The sequence below is a fragment of the Acanthochromis polyacanthus genome, chromosome 9 (genome assembly GCF_021347895.1).
Source record: "Acanthochromis polyacanthus isolate Apoly-LR-REF ecotype Palm Island chromosome 9, KAUST_Apoly_ChrSc, whole genome shotgun sequence".
NCBI lineage: Eukaryota > Metazoa > Chordata > Actinopteri > Pomacentridae > Acanthochromis > Acanthochromis polyacanthus.
Genome location: NC_067121.1, coordinates 39,001,720 through 39,016,570, shown reverse-complemented (window position 1 = coordinate 39,016,570; position 14,851 = coordinate 39,001,720). Strand labels below are relative to the sequence as shown.

At 38.1% G+C, this 14,851-nt stretch overlaps 2 protein-coding genes across 4 annotated transcripts in view; both read right to left on the bottom strand.

The window, feature by feature from the left end:
- Positions 1 to 7,978, bottom strand: part of zfyve9a (zinc finger, FYVE domain containing 9a) — a 51,979-nt gene extending 44,001 nt beyond the window's left edge. For all 3 annotated transcript variants that reach the window (XR_007944237.1, XR_007944238.1, XM_051953261.1), the window contains exon 1: positions 7,730 to 7,978. The gene's annotated coding sequence lies outside the window, so the exon portion shown is untranslated. The remainder of the gene's footprint in view (positions 1 to 7,729) is intronic.
- A 436-nt stretch (positions 7,979 to 8,414) lies between these two features.
- Positions 8,415 to 14,232, bottom strand: LOC110946626 (transcription factor BTF3 homolog 4-like). Its single transcript, XM_051953603.1, has 5 exons — positions 14,099 to 14,232; positions 12,308 to 12,421; positions 9,921 to 10,122; positions 9,064 to 9,123; positions 8,415 to 8,828 (listed from the first exon to the last, which is right to left on the bottom strand). The coding sequence occupies exons 1-5, from the start codon at positions 14,150 to 14,152 to the stop codon at positions 8,782 to 8,784; spliced, it is 477 nt and encodes a 158-aa protein (XP_051809563.1). The 5' UTR covers positions 14,153 to 14,232; the 3' UTR covers positions 8,415 to 8,781.
- Between the last annotated feature and the right edge of the window lie 619 nt (positions 14,233 to 14,851).

The following is a 14,851-nucleotide window of genomic DNA, read 5'->3' as shown; positions in this document are numbered from 1 at the left end:
AAAATGAAAAAGAGGAGACACAAAATGACGAAAATGAGACAAAACAACAAAAATGTGACACAAAATGAAAAAGAGGAGACACAAAATGATAAAAACGAATTTTAATTCTTATCCTTACTACAAGCTCCAGACTGAGCCAGACATGCTAACAATAAAAGCAGCCCGCTAACATGGTAAAGCATGCCTGACTGGAGACCCCAGCATGGAGGCTAAATTAAATAAGACAAGGACATAAACAGAGAGGAAGCTCGGACATACCGGGACGCTAAAACAGTTCATTAAGTCCTCGCTGTCACAACGAGACTTTCCTGTCGTTTCCTCCCAGGGAGATGCCTTCACTTCCTCACCGATCAGCTGGAAACCCTCCATCGTTAGCGCAGTTTCACTTTTATCCTTAAGTTCTGTCATCTACATGAACATTTTACATTTTGGATCCGTTCGGTTCAATATTTTGAGAGGTTTTCCTTTTCTTGATTTGTCTGACAGACACTTCATCATTTTAACGATAAAATGTTTTCCTGAGATGCGTTTTCATACGTCACAGCAAGAAACTGATGTTAATGACGGCATCAAGAGGACCAAAAACGAGACACAAAATGACAAAAACGAGATACAAAATGACAAAAAAATGAGACACAAAACAACAAGATCAAGTCACAAAACAACAAGAACAAGACAAAATGACAAAAAAGTCACAAAATGACAAACAAAATCTGTTAAAAAAATAAGGAAATAAATGTTTAAATATGAAGAGGAATAAAAAAAATCAATTCGCTAAAAATAAATGTAAAATATGTATTCCTCCTTTTTAACAGATTTACTTTTTATTTTTTAATTTATTGCTCTTTATATTTACACATTTGTTGTCTTATATTTTTAAACAGATTAACTTTTATTTATTCCTCTTCATATTTACATATTTTTCTTATATTTTTAACATTTTTTATTTATTCTTTTATTTATTCCTCTTCATATTTACATTTATTTTCTTATATTTTTAACAGATTTTTATTTATTCTTTTATTTATTCCTCTTTATATTTGCACATTTATTTTTCTATATTTTAACAGATTTATTTTTATTTATTTATTACTTTATTAATTAATTCATTTCCTTATTTTATTTAAACAGATTTATTTTTATTGTGGCACTCCTGTGATTCCATAACACAGTGTCTTCCTCAGTGACAGAAAACGGACGTGGTGACGTGATGAAGGCTCAGGAAAGGCCAGAACACGTCATATCCAAAGGTTCACTGCTCCCCACATACCCTCTTTTCTCTCATCTCTTAAAACTCAAAATGCAACCTTTTCTATTTCATTCACATTTAGAGTACAATAAATGCCTTTATTCACTCACATCACGGGTAAATACGTCTCACCTGAACCTGATTTCCTGCCTGCTTTGTAACACTGAGACCCACTGTGGAAGGATGAGGAGGAGGAGAAGGTTTCAGAGGGATTAATAACGACAAGCTGTGCATTAAACCTTGATGAATGGAGTGATGCAGCCGTGACGCAGAACTCTGGAGCTCTGCTATTGGCTAATTTATTCCATCAGGGAGGAACGCATCAGAATAACGCTTTACTGGAAGCACTGCTTTTCCTGAACCGTTCAGATTGAAGGAAGACAGCAACAGGCAGGTGTTTTACAACATCATAGGGCATTTAAACTGAGCTGAAATTACTTTATGATTAATTAATTAAAGGAAACCAACAGAGAAATTATCTGCTGCTATTTTAATTTTGGATTTAAATCATCAAATATTCCCAACAGCTATTTTTAAAGTGTTTTTTGACACAAATAGTCAATTAATTGATCATTATGAGCATTTTTCTTGCAAAAAATACCAAATATTCGTCTTAAATGTAAAGATTTCCTGCTGTTCTTTGACATAAATGACATTAAGTGGAAAATGTTCAGCTTTAGGACAAAATATGGAAGCAAAAGACATCAGCAGGAACACCATTTTAACCATTTATTAAAACATTTTTAACTACAAATCCAGGCCGTACTTTGCTACGAGTCATTTTCTGGACTGTTTATAGACACAGAGAATAATCAGAAAATCAATGGATGAATCTCGAGTGATTAATGATTGCTATTTTGAGGCCCGCTGCTGTGATTCACCGGGCGTTTCGTACGTGGGGAAACCCTCCTCATGTGAAAGTTCCTGAACTGTGCAGCATAAAAATAACTTCCTGTGAAATCCAGGCTCTGACCTGTGGATCTGTGCTGCCCGTTTTTTTGTCTGGTGCTAAAGACTTTCCAGGACATCCTGACAAACAGCTTTCAGATCCATATCCAGACGCCGTCTACTCGGGGTGAACGCAGGAAACCTCAAATGATCGCTTCCTCTACTGAAGAATGGGCTGACATCACTTTCTAACAACACGATCGCATGACTGAGTGACACATTATGATGCAACGTCTCAACGCCCTGACTGGAAGGAGACTGGGAGGAGCTTTTATTCTCCTTACAACACAGCTGGACATTCACTCTCCTGTTGTCCTCATTTACAGACCAAAAAATATTGTTTCCTTGTCTGAAAAAATCCAAAAATTCTGCAAAAAAAAATCCCAAATTTTTGAAAGTTTGGCAAAACCTTCAGGGAGAAAATTCCAATAATTCCTGAAAAGTTTCTCCTAAAAGTTTTATTTATGTATAAAAAAAATCCCCCAAATTTGACAAGAAAATTCTTTTAAATATTTTCAAAAAATGAGTAAAAATCTTCCAAAAAAAAAATGAGACACAAAATGACAAACACAAGACAAAATTACAAAAACAAGACAAACGAATATGCAAAAACTAAAGAGTAAAAAATAATTAAAATAAATAAATGTTAAAAAATAAGGAAATAAATGTATTCCTCTTTTTTTTAAACAGATTTATTTTTTATTTACTGGTCTTTCTTTACACATTTATTTCCTTATTGTTTAAAACAGATTTATCTTTTATTTATCTTCAAACATATCACAAGTGATTCTATATATATCAGTAAAGCTTCTAATATTTTCTCTAAGAACTGGATTTTGGTTGATTTTTTTTGGGAATGTTCTTAAAGAAACACTTAAAATTTCTTTTTTTCCCCACCAAAAAATGTTGAAAAATTTCCCCAAAAATGATGAAAATGTGGACATCAGAAGTTTCACTGTGAAAATATTTTTTTCCACATTTTCAGACTTTAAAATGAGTCAATTTTGACCCACAGGATGACACGAGAGTTAAACTTATTTAGAGCTTTCTTGTAAAATTCAACTCAAAAAAAGATCATTTCAAGATTGTTTGACTTAACAAGATAATTAAGATGCATTGTCTTAAAATAAGTCCCTCCATCTGCTGAAATGTCTCGTTAAGTGAATTTATCTTAAATCAAGTGGGATGAGACATTTAGACTAAAAATAAGACAAACAGACTTGGTAAGATTTTGAGTTTTTGCAGTGAATAAGTAAAATACATCTTAAATTTTGTACTCAGCATGAATGTCTAAAAAGCAAATGTCTACTTTTGAGTTAAAAACAGCTGCTTACCCTGAAGCACAACACCTCCAAATGCTGTCAAAACACGACGAAATATTAGGATTTCTAACTAACTGTGAGAAGACATGTCTCAAAATGCTTCAATTAATCTTTGTAATCTTATTTCAAGTACAAGATGGTCTTAAATCTAGAGAAGTGTCACATAATACAACTCAAAATAAGTTTAATACACTATTTTTTAGCATGTCTGGCTTATTTTAAGACACCTAATCTTGACAATCCTGGTAAAATGTAGCTTAAAATAAGATTTGTCAGCTAATTATGAGATTTCAATATTCTAAATCTTACCAAGCCATTTTTAATTTGTTCTATTGGCAGATTTTTCCCCTTATTTTAAGGTAAAAGTTCCCTGAAATCATTTTTTTTTCTTGTTTTGACAGGAGCATTTTTTCCAGTGCAGTGGGAGTAGCTTTTTATTCTCCTTGCAACACAGCTGGAGATTAAACAGATAAAGTTAAAACACATAAGAAGAAAAAAACACACCACAGGTTTGTATGAGGTCACGCTGCCTCAAAAAGACATGATTCCTCTGACGGGAGAAGTTGAAAAGGCAAATCCTGTGAGATTTGAAGAAAGGAAGGTAAAGAAAGGAGCCGTTGTCCTCTTGTTAGAAAGAGCTGCTGAGCTTCACAGCAACCGTCAGAAGCTATTATGAGCCTCCGTTCTCCCCTATGTTTTGATCTACATTTAACCACCGCTAGATAGAAGCAGCAGCGCAGGGAGACGGGCTGCCATCAGGGACAGCCTGGTAATAGTTTCTGAAAGCATACAGTAACCCACATCTGGGGAGTCTCTGTACACATGAGAGCCTGTTGGATCGCTCTCCTCAATCAGCCCCGTGGGTTTAAAGACCACCTGAGGATGGAGGCGGAGATCAGCATCAAGTAAAAACACTCAGCAAACGTTCTATCGGCTGGAGATGTCGTCTAACAACAGACAAGTCAATTATGGCTGTTATAAAAATACACATTGGAAAAACACACTTCTAGGGATGTCTGATATTGGCTTTTCTGCCAATAACCGACATGCCGAGATCGTCCAACTCTCAATGACCGATACCTACCGTAAGTCTTAAGACTTTGGAACCGCCTTGTATGCTTCCCTGAGGACAGGCTCACCAAGAGGGTTTTCAATTGGGATAGAATTCATAAATATCCCTGGACTAAGGGTGTCCTTGAAATCTTTGTTAGTATGAATTTGCAGTCCTTGTTTCAAAATAATTTGCAGTGTAAATTACGAGACCAGAGAAAGATATTGTTTGAGATCTATAAAGAAAAGTGGCACTTCGATTTGTTTCGTAAACCAAAATTACGAACGTACATTCAGTTGAAGGACTGTTTTTCTGTCGAGCCTTATGTAAATTGTTACTTAAAAAGAGGACAGAGGTCTCTGTGTGCTCAACTCAGAGCTGGAGTGCTGCCTCTACAGATTGAGGGAGGTCGTTACAAAGGGATCCCCGAGGATTAAAGACTGTATTGTGTGCGATATGTCTTTGGTTGAAGATGAATTTCATTTTATGTTTTATTGTCCTTTGTATATGAATTTGAGAACTGTTTTGTTTGCAAAAATCCAGATTGTTAATCCTGATCTGTTTTGGATGTCCGAGGGAGAAATGTTAAAATGGTTATTTGAAAACGAAATATTTTCCGTTGCAAGCTATATAGAGAAGGCATGGACTTTGAGACTGAAAACTATGTATACAATCTGATGTTTACAGTGATTCATTTAACCGTATGCCATCGTCTTTGTTTGATGACTAGTGTCATATAAGCCCATACGGGCTGGGTACTTGTATAGGTGCATGACACTTAAATAAAATATATTCATTCATTCTACCGATACCGATATCTGTGGGCTGTTTAATTTTAGGCAACATCACATATCTCCTGTGGTGGAATTAACACATCATGCCTCATTTTATTGTGATGCTCCATTGGATGTATTGTCAGATGAAACAAGGCTTTCAGATGGAAACACTGAAAAAATAAGAAAACTACTTCAACTGAAATTATGGAAAAATGTACATATTTATGCCTTTTTTTACATTTAATTGTGTGAAACAACAGTTCACACTCTCCCTTCCTCTGTGAATTAGTAAATGCTGGTAAATCCATGCATTATTTTATTGGTTTTCATTATACTCACAAAAAACACCAATGACAATATTGATCGATATTAAAATTTTATGCCGATATCGGGCCGATAATATCAATCTTGTCGGACATCTCTAGTTATAGTTGATGCAGCAGCTCTGGTGAAAATAAATGCTTTTTTAAAATGATTATTTTAGTTGTTTATTTTACAGTAGAGCACTTGAGTTTTGTTTATTTTTGTAGTGAATTTGAAACAAAAGTCCAGCCAATGCTGTTTTTATCTTTAGAAATGAGGTTATGGTCATGTTTAAGGTTTAAGTAATCGAAGCAGGGATGTCTGATATTTGCTTTTTTTGCCGATAACCGATATCGTCTACTCTGAATTACTGCCATTTTTCCAAAAAGACGTCTCAAACAACAGTTCACACTCTCTCTCCCTCTGAGTCGGTAAATCCACGTGTTATTTTATCGGTTTTCATGATAGATAATGATGTTGACCGATATTACATTTTTATGCCAATATCGGGCCGATAATATTAGACATCGCTACACACTCTGATATTATGCGATGTGGCTTTCTATTGAGTCACACAGATTTAACTTCTCTGGTGGCGCCGGCTTGGCTCTTTCTCAGGGTTCTACTCCACCACTAATCAGGTACTTCTAACATACTTCTTACATCACACACCTGAAAGTTTTACCACCATTAACACCTTGATGTATGCTTCTCTCCGCCCTCACCAGTTGAGGCAAATGCCCACCCTCCCTCAGCCTGGTGCTGCTGGAGGTTTTATCCTGTTAAAATTGAGTCTTTTGCAGGGCGTCTACAACACCACTTATCAGGTACTTACAGTGCAGTCCTGAGATCTCTCTATGTGACAATTTCACCACCATTAACACCTCGACTCATCACTTTTTGCTCAAAGGGAATTGTTGGATTTGTAGCGTTTCTCTTCACCTTACTAAACAAAGTGAATCGGCGCTACCTAAACGAATCCACACTGAACTGAAAAATGCATTTTCCTCATCAGTTCCTGGATGTTTCAGCCTAACCATCCCAACATTTGACACTAAAAGCCAGTTTTACACACATCTGCAGAATGTGCTCACTTGAATGCAACTTTAAAGCCCACAAAACACGGTTTCGCGACATTAAAACAACTCTGGAAGCGAATCCTCACCAGACGGAGATGATGATATTATAACATCTGAGTGGTTTTTCTTGAGTCATTTGATTTATTTCCTGCTGATGACTATTCAAGGTGGCTCTGGGATGGGCCTGTTTCTTCATGAATCCATCTCAGACATGGAAAAACCAAACGATGAGCTCAATGCAACCAAAAAAAGAAGGCATGGCACCACCAAACCAACAGTTGGAGCAGATAGGTGACCATTAGCTGGGATTATGCAACCATAAGTGGCTGCTGCTGCAGGCCAAACACAGCCTACATGGATAAATATCACTAAACACACCTTTCTGGTGTTAAACCCAGCAGGTAAAATCGGTGCAGCTGTGATAAAAACGCACAACAGTTGGGGTTTGTTTGCACCACAACTTGGACAGTTGGATTAGCCGCTAGCTCCACTCAGCAGACCCTCCAAAGGCCATGATAAGTTTCCCAAACAGTTTCCCCCGAAGTCTGTGTTTGGATTCGGATTTTAGCCTCCGGTTAGTCCAGCTGAACGGGCTGTAGCGGAGAGGCTAGTGTTAGCTCCGGAGCTTCAGCGGGCGGTCGTGCGCCGAGTGACGGCAGCGACTCGCTCCTCTGACGGACAGTCGCAGCGTCCCCGGGTCGGTGGGCTCCGTGGCTAGCGGCCGGTCAGAACCGTACGGGGGAAACCGAAAACCCTCAGGTTAACTCAGCCCCATTTCACACAGTCGGTCCGAGTATTCCTGCTACGGTGTTTAGCCTCAGCTCGTGTTGTGTAACCGCCGTTAAAATTGAACATGAACCGTTAACGGCACCGTCCTTCCACCGAGCAGAAAAACGCCATCCACGCTCACTGGGGCTGCATCACTGCTGGCAATGGCGGTGCGTAACGTTAGAGCGACAACCGAGCTGTGAAATGTCATGAAAACAAATCCGGTTACTCACCGGAGGAATCCTCATCTTCACGTACGGTGCCGCGGAGCTCCTCCGGTAGCGGCCGTCATTCCTGGATCGTCTTTCGGGGCTATTTTCGGTCTCCTGGCGTGGACCCTCCGCCCGCCTCACTCACACAGCACAAGTCTGAAAGTATAGCCCGTAGTCTGCCGTAGTCCGTGATCCCTCCTCCTCCAGGGCTTACTGCTGGAAAATAAGGAGCCGCGGAAAGTCGGTGTCCGCGGCGGAAACCTGCAGCTACCGGCCGCACCTTTCAAAATAAGACTCCAACATACACTTAATGCAGCTGGACTTGTTGGTTGTTAAACACGTCTCAGTTCTCATCTAGCAAGTTTCCTCAGTTATTGCTGGGGTTAATATATAACTCAGGGACTTTTGAAGTCCATGGGATATATCTGCATACATTTTTATTAAAAGTAAAAAATACATATTTTTTTTATGTTCATTATGATCATGTCTTTACAAATTTCATAACATTTATTACGGAAATAATCACTTATTTATAGAAAAATGACTTAAGGAAAATGCAAAGGAAGAGGAACACTACGGCATCAGTTACATGTATTTCATAAATGAAGTCCCCAACAGGGAGGGAAATACCATCCTGGTGCTTTTCCTTTCGTTTTTATCCCAGTGACTGAAACTAATGTAAATAACCAAGAAATGGAGCGAGCCATCGATAGCCCAAAAATGTTTTATTAAATTCAAAATCACCACTATAATGAAAAGTGAATCCTTCATTCACTTCAACTGTAATTTCATAAACAATCTCTTAAATACTAGCCATAGAAGTAGCGCGGGTCTAACATAGCTGAGTCCTTTGGGTGCTGACAGTCGTGCAGATCTTGTGTCCACAGCGTCTCTGAAATCAAAACCTTTAGCATGTCGTTGTGGCGGCAGGCTGGACCGGAGAGGATCTCGTCTCCGGAGAAGATGCACCGCACCTTAAACAACCATCTCCCCCACAAGAGGAAATGCCCGGTGTGAGTCCGTAAGAGGTAAAAGAATTAACGACGGCTGACCGGAGGGGCGACGAGAAGGAATCAGTTTGCTTCGTTCTTTGAGGCTTCATCAAAGTTCTCCACAAGATCTGGAAGACAGAAAACGACAAAGAAAACCGGTGTTTTAGTCCCGAAAGGAGACAGACACTGAGATGTCAAAAACGCAGCTGTTGTTTCTGGTATCTTGCAAATAAATTGTGAAAACAAACCATTTGAAAGCATATTTACACCCACAAAATGACAAATAACACCATAACTGCAAGCTGTCCTAAAAGCAACAGGAACAACACCGTAACTTCACATTAAAAGCGTCTCTATCTCTACCTGGTACGTCATCGTCTTCCTCCTCGATGGTTTCCTCTTTGACTGCTTTTAAATCCATCGCTGCAGAAACAAAAGCCAGAATAAATCAAGAGTTTTATTTCAGACTGTGAATCCTTTGAATATTTCTGTACATTTAGTCTGAGGAGAAGTTTATGTTGCAGCGATTCCAAAAACTCCAGCTGTAAAACTCAACAACTTGGCTTTAACCCTCCAGTTGTCTTCATTTACAGGCACCAAAAAATACTGTTTCATCATCTGAAAAAAATCCCAAAATTTGCAAAAATTTCAAGAAGAAAATTCCAGTAATTCCTTGAAAGTTTTATTTTAAAAAATACCCTAAATTTGGCAAGAAAATTCTAGCAATTTCTTTTCAAAAAATTTGCAACACTTTTCCCCCCCAAAAATTCTAAAACTATCTAAAGTGATCACATCTGCATCAGTAAAACTTCTAATATTTTCTTTAAGAACATTCACACACAAAAAAAAAAAATCAACCAAAATCCAGTGAAATTCACTGGATTTCTTAAGAATTATTTTTAAGAAACATTTTTTTGTTTCTGGTAAAACATAATAAAATGTTCACTTTTATTCGATTTTGGAGTTTGATTTTCATTGGTAAAGTCTTGCTGAATACAAACATGACTTCAGTTGTGTCATTATGAGGTCTTTTGTTTGTTTTACATTAGAAATAGACTAAAGGGTTTGGGGAAGCCTCACTGTGTATCTTCCTAAACCATTCAACCCAACCACTGATAAAATCGTCTGGGTTCGATGCTCCCTTGGCCTCCTACTGATAATCCTTCACACTACTCGACCTCGTAGACCCTGACGTTGTCTCGGCGAGCGTTTGGACTCACATTGCCGTGGGAACTGCTCGGCCAGCTTGCGCAGGCTGCTGAGGCTGTCGGCTCCCAGCTGGCTCAGGATGCCCGGCAGCATCTCCGTCAGCTGTTTGGTCTCGGCGTGGCCGGTGATGGCGAAGGTGTTGGCGGACAGAGACGCCTGGACTTTGGGGTTGTTGAAGTGGATCACCGTGCCGTCGTCTTTGATCATGTTCACCTGAGAGGAACAGGAAGCAGAGTCTGGATCAGAGCGTGTCAGCGGCTACTCCAGAGTTACTTTTAGCATCTGTTTCAGATTCTGATTATTTGTCCTCCGAGGGGCAGTTTCAAAGGTCGTGACAGTAGCTGTATCCAACAGTAGAAACAAAACAACATTCATAGTAGAGCAGAAAATAACATTCACAGATGAAACACACGATAAAAGATAAAATGATGACGCATGACATGGAAACAGCTTTTCAAACGGGCAACGGACCAAGAAATAGAACTCAAAATCCAAAGACTTTAAAGCAGGGGTGTCCAACATGAGGCCCGTGGGCCAAAAGCGGTCCTCCAGAGGATCCAATCCGGCCCTCAAAGGGTAAAAATTACAGAGAAGACATTAACTGTAAATAGTCAATTAGTAAAACTATAAATTTAGAATCATTTCTAGACCATGACAAGTTGTTTGGATCAGAAAGTAAAATACTAGATTGTTCTTTTGTCGTTTTGTGTGTCACTTTTGTCATATTTTGTGTTTTTTGTCTCAGATTTTTTCCGTTTGTTTCTCATTTTTGTCGTTTTGTGTCTTGCTTTATTCACCGTATTGTGCGTCGTTTTGGTTGTTTTGCTTCACGCTTTTGTCAGGTTTCATGTTGTTTGCCTCCTGTTTGATCATTTTGTTTCTCGCTTTTGTCGTTTGTGTCACATTTTGCCTTGTTTTTGGTGGAGTTTTTTTTGAAAATTTTCTTAAAGTAAATCCTCTATGGTTCAGGTCCAGATGACAAAATGTTGTGTTCCTTTGTAGACACGATAATGTTGAACACACTGTAATGTGGAAATGATCAACTGAGGCTGAATGTTGCTGAAACTGAACTTATTTTTCTTAAGAAAACATTTTCAGAAAGTACTTTTTTTTTCCACTGAAGAACCATGAGGAGTTGTGGTTATTTATCGGTTCCTCTGCTGTGATTTTACTGCTCAGGTCCACTGGAGATCAAACTGGACTGAATGTGGAACTTGAACTAAGAGGAGTTTGACTCCCTGATGTAAAGGCTGAAAATGAAAGAAAAAAAAAAGCAAAATAAACTCCCCAAACATGTATCTTAATCATGTGAACAATCTTCTGTAACTAAAACACACATTGAGGCCAGACAAACGTGGAGCATCAGTTTCTGTTTGTGCTCCGACGTTCTCTTCAGCTAAAAGCTCTAAAAATAAACCAGATGAAGACGGGAACGAGGGACGCTTGACTCAGGCTCATGACACGGCAACGATAAAAGATTCAGGATTCTCAGATTCAACCCTCCTGTTGTCCTCATTTACAGGCACCAAAAAAATGCTGTTCACTTGTCTGGGAAAAAAAAATCAAAAAAATCAAAAATCCAGCAAAAATTCCCCAAATTTCTGAAAATTTGCAAAACCTCCAGGAAGAAAATTCCAATAATTCCTTAAAAGTTTCCCTTAAAAGTTTTAATTTAAAAAAATCTCCCAAATTTGGCAAGAAAATTCTTGGAAATATTTTCAAAAAATGAGTAAAAATATCTAAAGTGATTACATATATATACATATCAGTAAAACTTCCAATATTTTCAGATAAAAATCAACCAAAATCCAGCGAGTTTTGCTGGATTTTGGTTGATTTTTACATGAATGTTCTTAAAGAAAATATTAGAAGTTTTACTGATATATATGGAATCACTTTAGATATTTTTAGGATTTTTTGGGAAGATTTTTACTCATTTTTTGAAAAGATTTACAAGAATTTTCTTGACAAATTTGGGGGATTTTTGTCAAACTTTTAAGAATTTTTAAAAATTTTCTTCCTTAAAGTTTTGCAAATTTAATGTTTGATCTGTGAAAAAAATATATTTTACAGTGAAATTTCTGATGTCCACATTTTCCCACATTTTGGTGGAAAAAAGAAATATTAAAAATAAATGTTTCTTTAAGAACATTCACAAAAAATAAACTGGATTTTTGGTTGATTTTTATGTGAATGTTTGTAAGAAACATTTTTAACATTTATTTTTTCCCACCAAAAAATGTCCCAATATGTTGAAAATGTGGACATCAGAAGTTTCACTGTGGAAATATTTTTTCTCTACATTTTCAAACTTCAAAACGGGTTAATTTTGGCCCACAGGACGACACGAGGGTGAAACAGAGATCCCAGCGGTACAGCATATCCTCTGACGGCTCACCTCCTCGATCCCGGCGATGTTGTTCACTGCCAGCTTCTTCAGAGAGCCCTGCAGCTTCTTGTCGTCGGCTGTTGCCGTTTTGTGAACGACCTTTTTCTTTCTGCGGGCCGTTCCCTGAGGAAACACAAAACAGGTGTGGGGGGAAAAAACGAGGGTTGTCAGACAGCGTTAAATAGCAGCAGGTCACACTCTGCGTCCAGCTCAGACTCATAATGTATTCATTTCTAGACAGCAGGTGAACCACTGACAAACACAACAGACTACTCAGACCCGTTTCCAGCGTTTTTAATTCTCAGCAAAGAAATCCCAACTTAGACGTGACACGTATGAAACTAGAAGTAGATGCTCCTGATGCACGAGTAAGCAAAATACCGTCCACAATAAAGGGAAGTGGACGTCCAAACCCTTCTGTTACAGAATATAAGGCCAGAAATGGCTTTATTATTGTGGTCGCATGATTAGAGGCTTTCTATCGGCTAAAATTAGGAAATCAAAGCAAGAATAACCACAGCGCAGTGTCTTTACAGGGACTTAACTCTTTACTAGTGCTGTCAAACGACTCACATATTAATCAGATTAGTGGATTAGTTTAGATTAATCATGATTAAATTCATTAACTGCAGATTGTTAATTAGTAAAACTATAAATTTTAAATAATTTCGAGACCATGACAAGTTGTTTTGATCAGAAAGTACAAATACTAGATTGTTCATTTGTCATTTTTGGAATATTTTGTCTTGTTTTTTTGTCTGGCTTGTATTGCTTGTGTCAGGATTTTGTCGTTTGCATTCGTCATTGTTTTGTGAATCGTTTTTGTCTTTTTGTTTCACACTTTTGCCATTTTTGTCTCGTTTGTCCATTTTTTTGGTCACTTGATAGCTTTTTTGTCCCGTTTTGGTTTTGTTTCGTGTTGTCGGTCTCATTTTGTTTCTCGCTTTTGTCATTTGTGTATCATTTTGTATTATTTTGCTTTGCTCTATTCAAAACAAAACACAATAAATAAACAAATAAGCAGAGGGATAGAGCGACTATAGATAGACGGATAACATTTAACTGTGATGAAACCTTTCAGCTGCAGCCAGTGTGGTGGAATCTGAGCGGCTGATGAACACTGCCGCAAAAACAACAAACACCGCCACCTAGTGTGAGGCTGGAGACCTCACAACGGATGCGAACAAAGCAGATGAAGATAAAAGGAGTGCTGAGGTCAGGTGGAAAGACGCTGAGTGCCACCAGCCTCCTTAAAATGAGCAACAACTGAGCACAACTGAAATCCGTGAGTGGAAGTTTCCCTCTGAACAGCTGTCAACATGGCTGCAAAAACAAAACGGAACAGAGACCTGAAAAAAACCATCAATGCCCTCATTTTTTCCAATCTCGATTAGAGTAATTCATTTTATCTGGCATTCCACAGAAATCCCTCGTCACTTTGTGTCTCAATTATGTCATTTTACGTCTCATTTTTGCCATTTTATGTCTCGTTTTTATCATTTTGTGTCTTCTATTTAACCATCTTGTGTCTCGTTTTTGTCATTTTGCATATTTTTGTCATGTTATGTCTTGTTTTTGTCATTGAGTTTCTCATTTTTGTCATTTGTTTCTCACTTTTGTCATTTTACATCTCGCTTTTGTCATTTTATGTCTCGTTTTATCATTTGTTGTCGTTTTTATAATTTACGTCTTGTTTTTCTCATTTTGCGTCTCATTTGTGTCATTTACGTCTCATTCTTGTCATTTGTCATCTTTTAAAGTTATTATTATTATGACAGATGTAATAGTAATGGACTGTACCTTTCCTCCTATCCGGACCTGAGCCTGGAGTTTGGCGAGTTTCTCTTGATTCATAGTGTTCTTGATCTGAGGAAAAAAAAAAAAATCAGAAAACCCACATCAGAATGATATTAATTAAATGCGTTTTACAAAAGAACAGCACAGGTTTCCACTGAGGTGAGGAACATGTGGTTGGTGCAGTACAATGATCCCAGCAGGAGTTAAGAGCTGCAATAATCCTCAGCTTCACATGTTAGCAACAAGCTAACACGATGCTAATACATTAACTGACAGCAACACTGAAGCTACTGACACACCCGACCGACATAAAGTTAAAACGATGAAGGAAAAGTACAGGAAGCGTTGAATTTTAAAGTTAGATTTCTAAGTAGAGCCAGTTAGGCTTCGAGCTCGGAGGCTAACAGAGCTAATGCTAGCACCGTGGCTAAACAAACGAGCTAAACCAACTCTCTGCGGCTAATGATAGCTTGAACCAGCTTCAAATTACACGATTAGATGAATCGCCTCGGTTGTAAACGGTGAAATGAGTTATTTTTTGGTTTACCTGGGATAAAGTGAGAGGTGACAGCCCCGTTAAACGGCTCTAGCTACACATGAAGCCGCAAAGCTGGAGGCAGCGTTAAGACGGCAGCAATACTTCACACGTCAGACTGGATTTTCAAAATAAAAGATCTCCACAAGATACACCAGGAGCGATGTGGAGATGGAATCCAAGGACTATTTGGTGCCATATATAAACCAAATAGTCCCTGG

Excerpts from the sequence above, each read along its gene's own strand:
- LOC110946626 (XM_051953603.1), bottom strand. The coding sequence starts at position 14,152 with ATGAATCAAGAGAAACTCGCCAAACTCCAGGCTCAGGTCCGGATAGGA. Across the intron at positions 12,422-14,098 it reads AGGTCCGGATAGGAGGAAAG|GGAACGGCCCGCAGAAAGAA; the intron begins GTACAGTCCATT and ends GTGTTTCCTCAG. Across the intron at positions 10,123-12,307 it reads ACATCGCCGGGATCGAGGAG|GTGAACATGATCAAAGACGA; the intron begins GTGAGCCGTCAG and ends TGTTCCTCTCAG.